Source organism: Pogona vitticeps, chromosome 1 (assembly GCF_051106095.1).
Source record: "Pogona vitticeps strain Pit_001003342236 chromosome 1, PviZW2.1, whole genome shotgun sequence".
NCBI lineage: Eukaryota > Metazoa > Chordata > Lepidosauria > Squamata > Agamidae > Pogona > Pogona vitticeps.
This window is the reverse complement of record NC_135783.1, coordinates 189,838,260-189,857,271: the sequence shown is the minus strand read 5'-3', so window position 1 is coordinate 189,857,271 and position 19,012 is coordinate 189,838,260. Positions and strand designations below refer to the sequence as shown.

Sequence of the window (19,012 nt, the reverse complement as noted above, 5' to 3'; positions counted from 1 at the left end):
TGTGATTTGTCTACTTGACTGTGGAGCCAGAGGTTGAGGATTGGATTCCTCTTTGTGCATGCCGGGAGGGAGCCTTGGACAAGTTGCACAGTCCCATGTCAAGCCCCTTCCCTGCCCAGAAGAAGGGACTTTCAAACTGCTTCTGAATAGTCTCTGCATAGAACACGCTGGAAAGGATCACCATAAGTCAGAATGGACTCGAGGACACATGATTCTTATTGTCATTGCATGCCATTCATTAATGGCATGCAATGACAAATGGCCTTCAAATATATATATATATATAGAAGGCCATTTATCATTGAATATACAGTACTGTATATATATTTTGAAGGAAGGAGCTGGTTTATTGCAGTAAAATCAGCAAAGAGCCTTTTGGCATCTTTAGAACGAACACGTTTTATTTGGCAGAAGCTTTCCTGGGTAGCATCTGAACAAGCAGGCTACACTCAATGAAACCTCACGCCTAATGAAACTTAATAGTCTTCCATGTGAATGAAACCTAATGAAACTTAATAGTCTTCCATAGGACTCTTTGCAGTCTTCAAAAAAGATGGTTCGTTTCATGAGCACTGCGTTTTTGGACTAAGTTCTTTACAAAGGCATCCGAAATGTATGAAACCACCCTGGGAAAACACATGCAAAAATGCCCCCTTTGAAGCTCAAAAAGCTCACCATTTCAAGTGACATCTAACTGGGAGAAAGTAGAAGTCATCAAGGGGTCTGAAGGCTCCTTTACAGTACATCAGCCCCACCTCTTCCAGGGGGAGACATTTCTCTTTCTCAGTTTTCATGGTTCTCAGCCACTCTTCTGGAGCCCACGTGCAATGGGTTTGGCCTTTGCTCCAGAACATCTTCAGGGGAAGATGCTCCTGGGTTGTAGCATTATAAAATGGTAGCCTTTGAAGAGACCCAGCAGTAATAATGCCCAGTCCTTGCCATTGCAGGAATTCCACAGATCTTGCCAAGGAAGAACAGTTGAGAAGGGAAAATTTAGCACGCAATAAGGATCCCTTACACTGGTAGCCAGCAACCAAGGAACTTCTCTGTGATTGTCACTCTCGAATTGGCCTTCTCAGCCACACTAGACGCTGTTCCAAGACCTCTTTTCAGAGCACATTACCATAGTCTCTCGGGAGTGAAGGATGCCTACTAGCATTATAGTGACCAGTTGCTTGAGTGGTTTTTTTTTCAAATGATTTGTTGTGTGCCTCACTGCTCTGAATGTGTTTTTGGTGTTGCCTTTGTTCGCCTTTTTTTAGTGTGTTGTATTGCTTGATCTTTTTTAGTATTTTGTACGCAGGGTACTTACTGTTTTTAGCTTTCAATACTGTACTGTCTTTTAATGATGGGTCCTTTTTCTGGAGAAAGACAGGGGGAAAATATTTTAAATAAATAAAATATATACAGTGGACCCTTGACTTACAGACGGCTTGACTTACAGACTTTTTGAGTTACAGACTTCTCTGGCCGCAAAATTTAGGTTTGACTTGCAGACTGAGATTTGACTTAAAGACCAGAAAAAAACCAAAATGGAACAAAAACGGCCTGTTACGGGATTAATCGGTTTTCAATGCACTGTAGGTCAATGGAGACTTGACTTACAGACTTTTTGACTTGAGAACCGCCTTCCAATACGGATTAAGTTCTCAAGTCAAGACCCCACTGTAGTTATTTTCTGAACAAGCCCCAAGCCAGGCATGGAGGAGCACAGCCAGAATGTTTGGGTAAGAATGAGAGTGTGTGAGGTGAAGCAAGCTTTAGTGTGAACTAAGAAGACAGAGAAGAAGGAGGGAGAAGAGATGACAAGTGTAGGATCTTACATTGTAATTGTATTTCCTTGTGTTTACTTCAGGAACACTTGCCTGACATTATATTTGCATCCAGGACAAGGCTGTTTGGAAGTGAATATTTGTGTCAGAATTAAAGGGACTAAAATGGTGAATCTGCTGTTGAGTTTACCTTCAGCAGCGCAGGTACCCTTTGCCTCCTTCCCAGAATAATGTGAGACGCTTGGAGTCTCACAAGAGCCTCCCTGGAGGAGGGGGGGGGAAACGAGTGAGCAATTTAATTGGTGTTCCTCCATCCTCTTTCTTACTGTCAAGCCACCCATCCACCCTCTTTTCTAGTGTGAGTTTACCTGGTCGCCTCCGAGGGCCGGATAGGAATTTTTTTACCTGTATCCTGATTGGCTTTTGGATGCAGGGATTTTTCGTCTATCCCACACTGGAGCAGGTGCATTTTGAGAGGTGGAAATATTTGGTCACACAGGCAGGTAGTGCAGATAGAACAGATTTCAGTGAGACCGATCACCATCACAGGTAATGTATAGCTCATCTGACCTCCCAGCACTGCGGATTGTGTGATTAAAGTGCTTGGGGGGGGGAGATGTGCTGGGGCCACACTCGGACCAACAGTCAACAAACAGAAGGTGGCTTGAGGTCCGGGGCTGGTCAAATTTAGGCCGGCCGGATTCTCGCTGTCTTCACAACCACGAGAACTTGGGGCTAGGGACTCGCCCATTTGTTTTGTAAGGGGTCCGTTGAGACCTCTGTGCTTAAACCTGAATTCCGCACTATGGCAGGACCCCCCTTTTACAGAGGGCAATAATTATTATTTAATAAAGTTTGGCTCATGTTTATCTCATAATACTTGTCCCGCGTCATTATTTCGAGGTAAGGGGGCAATGTGTGTTGTTTCAGCCTTCTCTGGATTAACGAAGTTGTCCTTGACTCTTTCTTCTTTAATGGAGATTCAAACATCTTTTGTGGACAAACTTATTACTGGAATTAAGACAACAGAACTATGGGATTCATATATGCTGTAAGCAGACTTCACTTACGCCAAAGAAAAAACCTGAAATTTTGCATCTGTTAGGGTTCCCCACTGGTTCCCAACCTGGGGATCGGGAAGTGTTTTCTGGAAGGTGATGGTGTCACTGCAGTTATTTGTAGTTGCAGTTATGTTAAACCCATTCCCTTATGTGCCCACTTAGAATTATGGCCCACTGTATTCAATGCCATTTATTTGCAGTCAAGGGACTAAGGCATCAGCATACAAGCCACCAGCATAACTTTCTGCTCTCCTGTTTTTTCTTTTCATGGAAGGTGGAAACTTTCGCCACATTCCCTGGGCTGCTGTCTGGCATTGGTGTTGGCAAAGGGCATGCGGCTGCTGAGCTGGCCAGCATCTGCCAGGGGAACGTTGCCTTGATTGCATCCCGTTGGAGCAAGCTGCTCCCTCTCCACTGCTCTCTTCTGGCTGCCTTACACCCGCCTCGGCCCAAGATTGCTTAAAATCTGGAGTGCAAAGAGTAATAATTTCTCATTCCTTGTTAGGAAAGGAGGGAAAACTGCGGATCTTGAATTGTGCAACAGCGTGTAGTTAAAGCTGGCGCACAGACAAGACATACACCCACACACCCCTCCTCTCTTTAGCCAGAATCACAAGTCCTGCTCCAACTCATTTCCTTCAGAAACAAGTCCTGCAGGAGTCTAGAAGTGGCGCCCAAGGAAGGGTGGCCTCATAGCCTTGCCAATTAGTAGCCCAGTCCTGTGCAGGTTTATTTGGAAGTCAGTCCTGAGTTCAATAAAACGTAACCCATGAAAAGACAGGGGTGTTTCCCCCCCCCCAAAAAATGTGATGGGAAGTCACAGGTTACTTGGCTAAAGTGTCTTGTGTTTGTGCATCGCAACTCAAAAACAGTTGCTGTCAACCCACCAAAAGTTCTGTGTCTTCAAACCTCCCTGTTAAGCAGATGCCTAGCTGAACCTCAAGATTAGGGACAGTATGAAAGGTGACTAGGAAACCTCTCAGCCTTTTATTTTGTTAAGATAAAGCTCAGGGGAAAAAAAAAATGATCTTCAAAGGTCTCTCCAGTTTCTTTGAAAACAAAATGATTAAAGGCGGTCTCTCCTCTCATCCCACATCAGACACCCTGTTAACCATCTTGCTTTCTCGCTCTGACTATAAATGCACTTTTTAAAAGATCACAATTGCACATTCTGTTTTTGAGCAACCAGGCTAACGTATACTTTTACCAAGAAGGGCCACTTCGACCTGTCAAAGGAAGCACCACCTGGCCACAGGTAGCCTTTTAAACTGGATTTTTATTTAAATACAAGTGGGCAGGAGACTTGCTATTATGAAGTGTTTTGAAATTAGGGATTTGCTGGTGGTTTAGTAGTGGGGAAAATCCCCAATGACTACAGTTTCATAACTTCATTGATTTGGAAGTAAATCCCATTGAAGGCAATGAGTCAAACTAGGGGCTAGGGAGAATGTGTTATTCCTTGTGATTAGACTACTTTCCCTCTCAGAATGTGAGTAGTAGATAATGTGATCACCTCCAGGACTATGCAGTCAGATTTTTAAGTTATGTCCATGTTTACTTTCCAGTGACCAGTCATGAAACGAAGCATCCTAAGCGATGCCTGGGTGAGGAAAACCATGTGCCACGACGGGCACAATTCACATCTCTGCAGAAATATTTCTAAATGTTTTGGTCTTGCTAGGCCCTCAGTTTCGAGGGAATGTGGTGTGGCCTGAGTTGCACTGTGGCTTGTTTCTTCCCATTTAACTGAGTAGATTTACTTCCACGAAAGAGGCACACAATCAAGCTGCAAGAATTTATTTTTTTGAAAAACTCAAGTTTTGACATAACAACAAACAATGACAGACTAATAGTGGCCCAGAGGACCAATGGCTGCAAGTGGTTTAGAACCATTCCAATTGCTAGGGTAAACAAGGCTCTGAGAGGATGGATTTCACCACCTTTCTTGAATGGTGCTTTCTGCTGAAATGTTAGTGACGAATTTGAGGCATAGGGTTATTCAACTTAATGGAAATAGATTGTCACCAAGTGGAACCTGCAACACCAAGCAGCAGCAAGGACTGTTTGTTGCTGCTCCTGGTTGTCTGGAGAGACTCCTGCCTAGTCCAGCCCATTGGCCTCCATGCCTGGTTTTCTATCTTACCTCCATCCCCACCCAGTGTGCCAGCATGAGGTAGCCACTGAACACCCTCTCTCAGTCATGGCCACTGGACCCTTTGGGATCCACACTTAGAGGAGGTGGGTTTTTTTCCCTCCCCTCCCCTCACACTTTTTAAATACCTTTTCCAACCTTGGAATTGCCACAGGCCTGCTGAAACCTGAATGAAGGTGGTGCTGTTTTATCTCCATGGCACTCTTGCCCAAACAATGGCAGTAAAAAATAATTATTAATTGTTCACGAAGCCATCTGATGCTTTCTTTGTGGCATGCACAGTTTCTCTGACAGAGAACCAAGTTATAGCAATGTATTTATGAGGAAACAGCAGCTCTGCCGTGAACATTCCTTAGCTAATGATTTTAACACGATAAACGAAAAGCCATTTCAGTCACTCTTGTTAATAGGGCTAGAGGTTCCTTTTATGCAATATCGAGGACTGTGTGCTTTCATTTTCCTTGACTGTTTAACTTCTACTCACACGCTGCACCTACTTATATAATCTGCTGTTGAATTTCAAAAGCAAGGGAACCATTTTTAGAGGATATTTAGGGAATTAAAAATGTTTGGATATGGGGGTGGGGAGGGTGTTTACATGTTGTTGCATCACAACTCCCATCAGGTCTAGCACTGCTTCAAGGTGTGACTTGATATGACAAGCAACCTTTCAGCTGTTTGATTGATTGCCTGCTGCTGCTGGTTAGCCAGCATAGCTAATATTGAGGGATGATGGGAGATCTAGGCCAACAAGATTTGGGGTGTGTGCGTCATATTATCTCTATCCTTGAGTTGAAGTTTGAAAGGTACACTTCTCCCTTGATTTTCACAGATCTGAGCATGGTTTTGCTTATACATGGACCAATGGGAGCTGTTGGGAGGCGGAGCCAGAGAAACTAGGAGGGAGGGGTGAGTCTAAGTCTAGTCAGTTCAGTCAGAGACAGAGAAGAGAGAAGATAGTTTGGGTTTGAGGCAGAGAGAGTGTTTAAGGCAGACCAGGGCAAAGTGCGGCCCGAGGGCCACATATGGCCCGCAAGCCACTCCTGTCCGGCCCGCGGACAGTTTTGAACATCAAAACCATTTATAGATTTTTGTCTAAAGTTGATCAGTTGCTTATCTTTAACATACCACAAAAACCTCTTTAGTATTTGTGACGATTAACAAGTTTAAAATAAAAACAATCATGACATCACTGTTTCATTTTATTTTTAAGTAAAGTTGGTTCGGCACCCAAGTTCAGATTTTTCATGTGGCCCCCCCCATAGAAATTAATTGCCCACCCCTGGTTTAAGGAATGATTAGTCAGAGTGTGACCTGTATTGATTAAGACAGAAGAGGTTAAAGTAAAATACTGAAGCTTTGTGTAATTTTAAGAATGTGCTTTAAGAACTAGTCCTGAAAAAGGTGGGTCTTGGGCTTACCTGGGGTGCTGTTGTTTGCCATGTGGTGGCCCCTGGTCTGATGGTGGTGGCCCAGCTGGCCCCCTCTCCTGTCATGGCAGCTTCACGTGGCAGCTGGGGACGGTGCTAGGGCATGCTGTGAAGCTAACACAGATTGGGGAAAGTGTATGTGTGTGTATGTTAATCGACTGCTTATGCTTTGTAGTTATACTTTGGGGACATAAAAGTTATACACGGATTTTGAACTACATGGGGATCCAGCATTGCTGGAGGGCGAAGTGTACTTGGTCGCCGTGTCATGAGCTCAAGTGTAGCCTTCTCCAAGCTAGGGCCTACCCAGTCAAAAGTCATACACTACTACTGAAACATCAAGTCCTGCTGACGTTGAACCTTCCTGTTTTTGCTACCTGGGCACTTAACCCAGAATGCATAACGCATGGTATACAGTCTGCAGAACAGAGTGGAAAACTCTGGTTGCAACTTCCTTCTCATGAAGATCAGATTGGATCTTTCTTTGCTTAGATTTAGGTCAGCTGTCTTTGCTTTGTACCTCTTGGCATTTCATTTAATATGGCATTGGCCCAAATCTTGCATGTGACCCAGAGGACTTGTGGGAGATGCTGCTGTTGCTAATGGACCAGGTGCCACATGTGCACCAGGCGGACGTCAGCTGTGCAATCAGATGCGTGATTACCCATGTGGCCAACATGCACCTAGCCGGTTAGCAGCAACGTTTGCAATTGCTCTGGGATGATAGTAAATATCTCATAGGATTTGGGCCATTGCTTATATGTTTTTGTGTGTGTGTGTGTTGGGTCTTTTTTTCTTTTGATAAATTACACAGAGCAGCGAAGTAATAAAATGATGATTATTTCTTAAGCAGAGTAAGAGCAAGGAGGCGACTGTTATACCAGAGTCTTCTAGTATGTTCTGTGGTTCTGCACAGTTAGGCCGTTTTAATCCCATTGTCTTCTGTTTGGTTTAAGCAAGCTAACTATGGCCTGGGATGCAGCCACCGTGTCTGCAGCGAACAGATGCACGTATGACCACAATTCACACTGCTCAAGTAGTTGTCATGCCAGAAGATAACAGTTGTCAGATACAGCCAATTTAAGAAAGAAAAAAAATATATATTTTGTTCTCATCACTGAGTATTTATTATATATAACAAATACATGAAAAAGAAAAAACTATATTGTGTGATATAAATAGTTTATTTACATTACAGAAAAAACATCAAGACAATGTATACTATTTCAAATATATCCATACATAATCAAATATAGCTGTAGTACATGTTTTTCCCCCCATTGGTGTCGATTACCACAAATGCAAGGCAACATGTGTAGATCTTTTGTCTATAATACTGTATTCCATAAAAGTCCAAGCTCTCTGCAGTTTACTTTTGCCATTGTGGAAAACATGCGCTCTTTTTTAAATTAACCTGGTTGACGCTCTGGTTGTGTTGTCTGAACCGTAGTGCCCTGTGTTTTGCTTCTGCCTGTGAATTCGGTTGCTCCTGGGACATTTCCTAAAAGCGGTCAGGGAAGAGAGGGCAGGAAAAGAGAGCATGAAATTTGCTTTTGCTTAAAGGACAGTGGTGGTAAGGTAAGGGTTGCAGGCCGCAGAAGGGCAGCTGACAATGACAACGGCTGCCTGTACGACTCGTTTTTTTCCCTTGGCTGCACAACTACAAAGCTTAGTAAAAAGGAACCACCTCTCCTGCCCTCTCAAAACCCAAGACTCGTTCGGGAATCTGAAAATGTCAGACCATCTCTCCCAGGACACGGCTTGCAGGTAGCCAAGTTATTTCTGTGCCCTGATTTAAATATCAACCACAAGCAATACGGATCTGGGATTGTTGACAAAAAAACATACGGAAAAGCACAGGGCGGGGGACACACCATCAAATGTGTCCCCAGGTCTCCTTTCAGCCTGGAACACACGAATGAAAGAAAACATATTAATTGCCATTTTCTTCATTAGAAGGAGAGGAAGATGTTTACCTTCAGTTTCTATAACATCATATGTCTAAAAAAGGGATTCTCCCTGCTGATCAGCACCTGAATGGATTTTATCCATTACACTTATAGCCAATGTTTTCTAAAGCCAGTGTATCCCATTTGCATCCTCATGACCACCTTGTGAGGTAGGTTAGGGACAATGGGCGATGCCTCGCCCAAGGACACTAAGTCGGCTTTATTGTGGGGTGGAGATTAGAACCAGGTTGCCCCTTGTCCTAGTCCAGTAGAGCAAACCTGCATTTCTTTTAGCTAACCAAGCAAATGTGAGTATTTCAGCAAAGCAAGACAACAGAAGTATCAAATAGTCTAGAAATATCTAGAAAGAGACTTCATTGAAAAGGATTACAATGCCATGCATTCTAATTCCTGTGAACAGATCACTGATCATGGGGTGGTATTTTTTTGGTCTTCCCTCTATCAAAATGGCTATTTCATGGTTTGGGGGGCTCTCTGTAACAACGGGGTGTGGCACAGCATTGTGGGGATGCTGCAGCAAGATGAGGAAACCGACAGTAGGGGACTGGGGAGTTATTCTCGTTTATGCTGCGGAGCCTTATGAGCAATGAACACCAGCAGGCAGTAGAAGACACTATGGCTTCCAAAGTTCACACTGGTTAATGTGATGCATACATGTATTGTATATACATGGACACATGTGCTTAAATGTGCCTCTGTGTATGCATGAATGCGCACATGCACAGAAACTTTTTCAGGTTCTGAGCCCTGCATGTGAACATGCACACACACATACATATATATGTCTACGTGCACCTGCAGAACTCAGTGCTTGAAAAACGTTCAGGGATATACTTACAGCAGACCTGGGCAAAATGTGGCCCTCCAGATGTTGCTGAACTGCAACTCCCAGCAATCCTCACTATTGGCTGTGTGGGCTAGGATTGCTGGGAACTGCAGTTCAGTAACATCTGGAGGGCCGCATTTTGCCCAGGTCTGACTTACAGTGTTCCCCCACCCAACTTAGAGCTTTCAGGGTATCTTATGAAAAGTGAAGAACAAAAATAGAAGCAACCTCCCTTGACAGCTTCTCTAGGTGCAAGTGTAGTTTTCAATAACCAAGTTGCATCCCCTTTCTCTTTCTGCCCTTAATAACTTGCCCCAAGTAAGGCCTTTGCTTAGAATTCCTCTTCTGAGTTCAACGGCAACCCTATGCTCACCTGGCAAGCAGTTAAGGACTTAAGCTGTAGCCAGCCATGTTTATGCTATGCAGACATCATGGGCCTTAGCGGTGGCATGCTGGGTTACACAATTTGGTGCACCACAGCAAAATGGCTGTGCCGGCTTCTTCATTGGAGAACATTTGCGAGCACTACGTATAATGGTATCAGAATGTTATAGGATTTGGGCCATTGGCTTTAACTGGAGGGGTTACATCAAAACAGAGAATTAGAATACAAGGAAAAGGGCTTGCACACCCTTTATCCATTCAAAGATGCACAGAATAAGTAGTATTCATGTAAAACTGCACTATTTTCTCTGTGCACAAATTACTAGGTTGCTTTATGGCCTGAAGCCAACCAACCTGGAGTCACTTGGAAGATGGCTTGAACAACATGATGTAGTGCCAGTTTTCTGTTGAGCCATTACTCTCCCATCTCCATCCTTTTATGTACACTGTATTTTTGCCTGCTTGAATTATCTTCATGTTCCCAGAAACCCACTTTAATATAATGCATTTGTCTTTTCGCAGGGGAGCATCTACTCTTGAGGGTAGAGTTGATGAACTCAACGTGGATTCAACAAGCATCTCCAAGCTACAGCAGACATTCTTCTATTATGCCTTTAGGCTGGGAAAGGATTTATGAATTATTTTGTACTTTTCTCTCAGCCCAAATGTCACATTTCTTTTCTAAGCATAGCAAGTTGTGGATGCATAGATAACACTAGAGCTCTTAAAACTTTCCATAGGAACTTGATGTCTGTTTCCCTCTCTTTCCCTCTCACCCTTTTAAAGGAAAGGGATTTGTTTTAAGACATACATTGTCATAACTGCAAGAAAGCTGAATCACCTTGTAAAAGATGAGAAGCCTGAAGAAGTGGAAAGAAATTGTAGAACTTTTTGATTACGTTTTCTCCCCCCAAGGGGGTTTCTTAAAACCTGTTAGTCTTTTAGAGTGTTATTATGACTATTGCTTGTGTTGGCCAACTACTGAAGGATGTAAGTTGCTACTAGTATTTGTGAATGGACAGAACTCAAACTCCCTTCTAAAAAAGACTTCTGGCATTCCACTCACTCCAGTCCTTGTTGGGAGTTTTTACAACACCGCATGCTGACTGTGGTTTTAGTGACTGGGAGTGACTTTCCCAGGCTGGAGTGACTTTGAATCTATCCAGCAGTAACCAATTGTTCCTTCCCTGCCTCTGAATTCAAAGAAAACTCAACCTCTCTGATGAGTGGTTCCTTTCTCTCTCTTTAGTCTGTTGGAAGCAGTCTGTCAGTTTGCTGTTGACCTGTTCACAACGGTAAGTAATGAAATGTTTTTTATTATTTCTCTTTCATATGTCACGGAGTGAGCTAGTAGGAACCTTAGGTGCCAGATAATAGGAAAGGGGTGGACTATCTGTGGAACTTGTAGCTATTCTTCTATGTGGATCTCTGTACTTCTGTGTAGCGGTAAAGGGAATTCAAAACTATGCAACAATCCTATTTAATCGAGCTAGCAGTAGGTTTTCAGAGTCTGAATATCCCGAGATCATTTTAACTGGACTTGAGATGTGGGTTCTTTCCAACAGGACTCTAAGTGTAAACCTGCCTGTGTTACTCACCTTGTAATGCAGAGGACTACAACGCAGATGATTGCAATCTGGATAGTTCCAATCACTGCTGCTATTAAGACATACTGAAATCTTACTGGTCCCGGAACCACATATAAAACACTATAGTCCTTCTTTTCACAGTGTTGTCCAGTGTAGCCTGCATCACATCTGGAATGGGAAAAAGGCACATTCACTCCATAGCTTGCAGTGGTCATTTCTGCTCTGCATGAGAAACAAACTGGAGTCTGCCAATAAATGGTATCTCATAACTGGACAGAGATAAGGAGAGGGTTGGTTTTTTTTTTTTTAAATTGTTTTATTTATACATTTCATTTTGGCTACTTTACTTAGTATAATATTCTAAGATGTGCTTAACTGAACATTTAACAGGGAAAGCCTTGCTGAAAGGGTTTAGCTTGTTCATTGTTCAACAGTTACCATTTCAAAATTGAGATTAAATGCTTGTATTTATTCATTTATTGGAGGACGTCTCCTATCTTCCTATTCAACTGACTTTTTCCCGTGAGGTTTCAAACTTTTAAAAACATAATAAAACGAGTGAAAAGGTACTGGCTGAGATCAAACAGGTCAGATTGAATTAAAAGGCATGTGACAATATAAAATAAGTGTGTCTGTCTACTCCTGAAATGACACAAAAGCAGCTGCCTCTCTGGGTAGAGAGAGCATTTCGACACAAACAGGTCAGATGATTAACTCCATTAAGGAAAATGTACCCATAGAAGCACTGAAAGGACCCAGAGTTTCAGCCGCATAGCAAGTAAGGCTGCTAGCTGCTGTGAAGGTTTGTTTAATTCCAAGTGAATACTGGCCTAATCATTGCCCTTTTTAGTGCAATGCCTCCAATACAACATTTGACCACCAGGAGGATACAATACTATGTGTCTGTGTTCACATTCGCCAGCTGTAGCTCCAGATGACATAGTCACGCCATGGGGAGTCTCCTCCTGCCTTTTTTTTTTAGTCAGTTGCTGCCCACCTTTTTCTTTTAGGGCCAAGCAGGGTGGCTGCTAATGCATGGCCATAAAAAGAAAAAAATAAATCACCCAGAACCAAGAAAGAACATAGATTTGTGCAGAATCTGCATAGGTTAACTTAGAGATATAAAGCAGTCAAATCTACCAGTAATTACTGTAATTTAAATAGACATATAATACTTTCATCCCAGTGGGAAGACTCACTGGGTCTTATAGGTCTATTTAAATTACCTGTGTGTTTGCTGATCGATCTGCTGTCCAGATGCTGCTCTATGTGGGGAGGCCTACGTCAAACTGGTTGTTTCAACTAGGGTTGGCCTGTTGAACGCATGGGACTAGCAATTGGCTCCACAGTGTATAAGACCCATACACGCCAGTATAACGCCCATTAATTCAGAGGGTCTGCCTTAGCTGGGACTAGCAATGGGCTCCACAGTGCCTGCTGTCTCTTGCCTTGCAGTTAGTCTTGACGTCACATTTGGACCGAAGAGCCCTTTGCACCATGGATGCCTTTAAGCAGAGGGCTGTTGTCCTCTATAAAGTACGCTGCCTGCATTGACACCAGGCATGACAGTGGTAGACTTAAGTTGAAGTACTTCATTCATTTGATCTGTCTCCTATCTTTCCTGACAAAAGTGCCCAGGATGAGGCAGAGCCTACTTATAACACAACGGCCAACATTGACTCCACCAACAACCTAGTTCTAACGTCACAAAACATGGGTGATTTGTGATGAGCCTGGATGTGCTCAATTTCCCAGAAATAGAAGGGTCCGTGGTATCGGGGGGGGGGGGAAATAGAGGGCATGGGGGAGCGGTGGATGACTCTTTCCCACCCACAGCCTACTACCCACCTTGTGTGCTTATCTCTACACGCAAGCTCTGATAATGATTCAGCTGACAGACAATGTGAAGAAGGAGGTGATGGTGGGAAGGGTTCTGCACGCCTCACCCATGCACTCCTTTCCTTTACATTTGGTTTTATTGTGACTAGGGCTAATCTGTATTTAAGCAACCAGATGATCATCTCTGATCACCTCTTCGTCAAAGAAGGTGGTGTCATTTACTGAGCTTCATGGTCCAGATAGGAGTGAAAAACACAGGCACTCTGCACCTTGGTTAGAGCAGCAGTATCCTTGATTGTTTGATGGATTAAAAAGAGAAGAACGATGTGATATAGGGTGGGAGAGGTCTGGTTAGCTTGCTGAAACATCTATGTACTCTTCCAAATTGTTGCCTGAAGGCCACTGCACTTTTTACATATGCAAGAAATCCAGACTTCCTTGGGTATCTTCCACCCAACAGGCACACATGTATTTAAGTTTTTATTTGTGATCTTTATATACCCTGCTTCTTCTGAGGGGCTTAAACCAGTTTACAGATTATTTCCTGACAGCCTAGAGGGCCAGGCTGGCTTACATTTGGCAGTGCAACGAACGGCAACCTACTTGCCATTGTGTGGAAATATCACATCCCCATTACTTGTGATGTGATGTCTCTTCCTGAAGCCAACCTTATTTCAACCTTCACCTTTTTCACACTCGATACAAACCCTTTTGTCTTCAGCCATTTGGCCACATGGAGAAATTGATGTTGACGTCCTTCTTGACTTTTGTTCACTGTGAGATTTTCCCAGGCTCTTGGCCGTGTGCTTGAAATCAACAGATAATACCCACAGGCCAAACCTATGTTCTGTAGTGCCTTTTAAGGCAGGTATTGACAGACCTTGCAGGAATGCTTTCATAATCAGATTAATACTGCTGCATAATTCAGTACAATCCTACTGTATACATTATGTGCCTCTGTACATAATTTAGATCCAAAATGGGGCCTCTGCAATTATTCTTTTCCTTGCAGCATCAAGATAACATGTATTAGCAAGTCTGCCTATTCAGTTTATCATCAGCTGCTCAGTTTGGAGAAAATGTTACCTGCAAGATGGTTCCAGCATATTAGCGGAGTGCTCGCATTTGCCATGCATGCAGAAACCATTATAATGTTCAGGACACGGAATGTAGATCCCCCTGGCGCTTTCTTCCAATTTGTTTGCGTTCTCTGGAAGGTGAAAAGAAAATCAAACTCTAAATGCACCAGAAGATGAAGAAACAGATACCGCAACATACTGGTATGCAGTGTTAAGTAAATGGAAAAGAACCGTCACCTGAAAGTCTTAATTCAAGCCCAGAAGAAAATATGAAGACAATGTTACTCTTTTAAATAGGAGCAGAATAGATGTGGTGGGGAATGAGAGAGGATGCGCCAGGAGCTTTGCAAACATGCCTGCAGTACCTTGCAATGGCCCACCTAAATCTAGCTCCTTTGAGTCGCCCAAAAATTCTAACTGCAGAATCAAAACAATCTTTTAGTTGCTCTCAAAAGGACCAGCAAGGTGTAAAAGTGTGCTGCTCTGACTGGATTGCACCCCTTCTTGCTGGGATGTTTGTTTATTTAAAGCCATCATCACCTAACCCATGACAATGTTCAAATGTTCATACTACTGCATTACTACAAGTTTAATTCATCCATCTTGTTGCAAAGCAAGAAGTCAGTAACAAACAAGAAGTGGTCCAAAAGCCCCGTGTGTGGGTCCTTGTGGCCCAACAATAAAAACAGTCAACACATCATACAACTATGGGCAAAGTTATATAATATTAAGGATAAAAGTTGAACAAAGTTTTGCAAAGTTCTCTCGCTACAGGAGGAAAGATAGAGAGATTCTGAAGAGGGACAATGTTACTTAAAAAAAAATCAGTTACAGTCATAATTCCTAACCCCACAGTAGTTAAATTATTACTATACTTTTGAAAAGTAAACCTTTTGCTATTTCCCCAAAATAACTGAAATGGTTATTTTTAAGGTTTTTTATTTTTGAATTACAACATGCTCGTCTTCCATTCACCTCATTATTAGCTCACCATCCACCACAGAGTGCAGGGATACAACAAGAGGCAGAGGAGAAGCCAGCACTTGAACTACGTGGTGTTTCTTTGTCGGATGACTATGAAAGTAACCAAAAATTACAGTCACACAGCCAAAGATATTAACCTACCCCTTGCTAAGTTACCATTGCATGTAACCTAGTCATGTCTCTTACTGAGGGAGGGGGGGGAGGGGAAATATTTAGAAGTAATTAATCATTCATTGCTAGTTATTCGCAAGCTCTGGCTCTTCTCCTTCCAACCCTCCAGCTCCAGACAATGCAGGACCCAACACACCACAGGGCACAAGACCTATGTGCACCCAAAAGGAAGATGTAAAGCCTTTCATATAATCCAGTGACAGGAAGTTTATCCTAGCCTTCCATAAGTATATTCTGCTGTGGCTATCCGACAGGCTCAGAAATGAAACAGTCCATGATTTATTAATGCCCTTTGTAATGCATTCTCTTATAACCCAGATAGGAAGAAACCTGTCCTGACAGACATAAAAACATCTAGTGTCCCTTTAGCTGAGGAGGGGCCTCTTCTACAGCTGTTTAACGGTTGAGGCACAAAGCCTCCTTTTCTGTATCTTATTACATGTAAAGCTAGAAGCTCCCCCTGAAGACGCACTGCTTCATTGGATCGGCCGTTTTTCTTGTGTCGAGACCAGAAGATGATTTTGAACATGCAGAAAGCTCAGCATCATGCAATTTTGGGGGGGTAAATGTCGGTGAAATTATGAGATCCAAGCAACTCCGATAAATGTTGGCCCCAGGCCAGATATAATTGTGTGTTACTAGATGTGACCTGTCATGTACGGAGGGCTGAGTGGATAGTGGGGAGGGATTCTGCACAAGAGACCAGAATAATGTCCTGTATCTGAAGTCAGATGGAAACGAGAAGCTTCTTGTGAAGCATGATGGAGATACATCGGGCATTTCATAGTCTCTTAGGTCTACTAGCTGAAAATCATTAATGGCATTCTCACTGATCTGTATGGAGAGAGAAGCGGAATTTGGGAGGAGAACTGAAACATGTGCAGTGGCGTTAGTACGACTATATGCACAATGAGCATGTGTTCCACCTAGGCTAAGACACGAATACCTAGGCAATCAGTTGCACAACTGGGTACCTGAATGTCAGTTTTAAGGACTAACCTCTGCTTGACACAAGCAAGTGGACAAAGTCTGGACCCTGAATGTGAATCTGCTTCATTAGCTGTTTGGCAGATTCAAAAATATGATTCTTGAGGGCTGCAGCTCCTTGCAAAGCATCTGGGATGCAGTTTGGCCATGGACCAAAAAACTATACTGGTTCAGGTGTCTATGAATTCAAGCCTTGATTTCTCTCAGTTTGAGAGAGAGCCATAGTTGTGTTCTTTCATTTTCAAATTCATTGAATTTGCTGCTGACTCCGTAGACACGCAGAGAAGCTTTCTGTATTCTTGCTTTGATGGGCAAAAGCCTGACCAAAAAGAGGCCAATTTTTTCCCCAAAAAGAGGCCCAAAACAAACAAACAAACAAACAAACAAACAAACAAACAAACAAACAAACAAACAAACAAACAAACAAACAAACCCCAAAGGGTCAAAGGCTGCATTGTGTGTCTGTGCCCATTCTTATTCATTTATTACTTTCATTCCCCCTTCCCTCCCAGCTCAGGGCTTAGGAAAGTTCCTTTTGGTGCAAATGCTGGAAGATAACTTTTTGGAACACTAGCCTAGAATCCTCTCAGAAGGCCAACACGGGGAGATTTAACAATCAGAGGGATTGGTGACAGGGGATGCATTTATAGGCCACTAATTAAAAATATATATATTTTTAAAAAATCATGCAAAATGCAAGCTTTTGTGAGTAAATCACATGATCAGAGGGGCTGTTGACATCATCTTCAGGACTCAGCCAATCCCAAGGGTGCTGCTGCAGCCTTGGGAACCCAACCCTACTCACATGGGTCTTTGTGACCTCACAGGGGCCCCACCTCTCTGCTGGCAGATAAAAGGGGCTTGCTGGGCAGGGCAGGAGACCAGAAGGGAGGCCAGTGGCCAGAGGGCAATCCGGTAGGGAGAGTGGCAGCAGCTGCAGGGGACCCAGCCCTTCTGCCCAAGGCAAGTTCTCTCGTGAAAACAGAAGAACTTGCTAAGTGGGCCAGCGAGTTAACAGCTCGAGGCTAACAGAGATCCGTGGCTTGAAGCTGGCTGATGTCGGCGATGGACTGGGGAGAAGTTGGTGGATGTTGGCAGACAGAAGCTGGTGGAATCTCCTGCGGAAGCTGGCTAAGGCTGCAAGGCAGAGGCCAGCACAGATTGGCGGATGAAGCCGGAAGACTTTAGCCTCCTGAAACCAGCTCATGGACGCTTGGTGGAAGCCCAGGTGCATGTGTGAATGGCTGGTGGAGTGAAGGTGTGTGTGTGCCGGGGGGGGCGGCTGGTGTGTGTGTGCCGGGGTGGCGGCTGGTGTGTGTGTGAATGTGTGTGTGTGAATGGGCTGGCTGGCATTCCATGGGGATGTCACCAGGGCGTGAGTGTGACCCAAGCATTTGGGCGCTGGTGGAGGCTGGCTTCAGAAGCGAAGAGATGAACGGGTGGATATTTCTGGTGGAAGCCAGTGGACGTTGGCAGGCAGAACTTCGGGATGAAATTGCCAGAACATTGGTCAGTGGATACGCCTGGGTTGAAGACGGTTGATGGCAGTGGATAAGGTCGCTTCTTAGTTGTTTTTCTCTCTCTCTTTCTCTTGCAGGGCTTGAAGCTTCCTCTTCCCCAGGGGGATGCGAGGGATCAGAAGGCAGGCGTCCTTCTGGAGCTGAACCAGGCCGTTGTCTCCGCTGAGGATACCCATTTAGCCTCTTTCCCAAAACCAATAAATGAATTTTTCTGGAATGGTTTTTAAGTGTTATCTTGTTTGTCAGGGGCTGTCTTGGGATTATCTTCCCCATCCCCTCATTATATCCGGGGAACAATGCCTGGGGTGGGTCTTTGTGAAGTCATGGTGTGGGGCCCTGTGATGTCACAGGAATTGGGAACATAATATTTCTCCATGCGTGTGTGAGGGAGTGACCTAGGCATTGTGGGTTCCCTGTCTGAGCTCCTAAGCAAGTATATTATGTGTCGTGTTGGACAGACACAGGAAGCCATTGAGCCCTGGTGCCATTCGGAGAGGGTTGGAGTTGGGTACCCAAACAATATGGCCACCCCGTAACAATAAATGAGACTCGCTCCTTCCCTTCCACCACTGCTCCTCACATCTGTTTGCCTGGCCTGGAGACTCAGGGGAGCCCAGCCATTTCCTGGCACAGCAGCTCATTCTCTGAGACCTGGCAAGCCTCGTCTTCATCACCAACACCATGAGCGCTCCATGGACAGCTCCTTGCAGAGCACAAGTGGGGAGCAAATATGCCAATCCAAAGAAGCTTCCAGTCCAACCTCTCACGAAAGTGCCACAACCGAGGAAATGGAGATGGGCAATGATTTGGAGATGAGTGTACATTAAAATTCATGTGGATCCATGCTATGGATAGATGGTAAAAATACACTGGTACTGCAAAATCTGCTGCTTGAGGGCAGCGGCTGCCTCTGAGCGCCTAGAGTGGTCGACCAGACCAGATGGGCGGGATATAAATCGAATAAATAATTAAATAAAATAAATAAATAGGGGGATGGTTATAGGCATTCTAGAGTGATTCACACCAAGGGCACAACTACATCTGATGGATAGCTAAACAGGAGAAAGCCCAGTCTGTTTTTTCATGGGCATTCATGGCTTTTTGTTCAGTCAGCTGGAGCTAGGGTTTTTTTCTTCCCTTTTTTCCTTTTCTTTTGGGTTTGTTGCTAGCAATTCTGCTTCCATCACTTTGTCTTGGTTCCTGGCATATGCAATCACCTGTGCGGGTCCAAAGGAGCACTGGGGTGTG

General features: G+C 43.9%; 1 protein-coding gene across 2 annotated transcripts in view; it reads right to left on the bottom strand.

Moving 5' to 3' along the window:
• Positions 1–7,518: 7,518 nt before the first annotated feature.
• The window catches only part of TMEFF2 (transmembrane protein with EGF like and two follistatin like domains 2), a 264,601-nt gene continuing 253,107 nt past the window's right edge, over positions 7,519–19,012 (bottom strand). For both annotated transcript variants that reach the window (XM_072979606.2, XM_078393376.1), the window contains exons 8-10: positions 14,110–14,233; positions 11,194–11,352; positions 7,519–7,916 (exon numbers count right to left, since the gene is read on the bottom strand). In XM_072979606.2, coding sequence (XP_072835707.2) covers positions 7,820–7,916; positions 11,194–11,352; positions 14,110–14,233 — 380 coding nt within the window. In that variant the 3' untranslated portion in view covers positions 7,519–7,819. The remainder of the gene's footprint in view (positions 7,917–11,193; positions 11,353–14,109; positions 14,234–19,012) is intronic.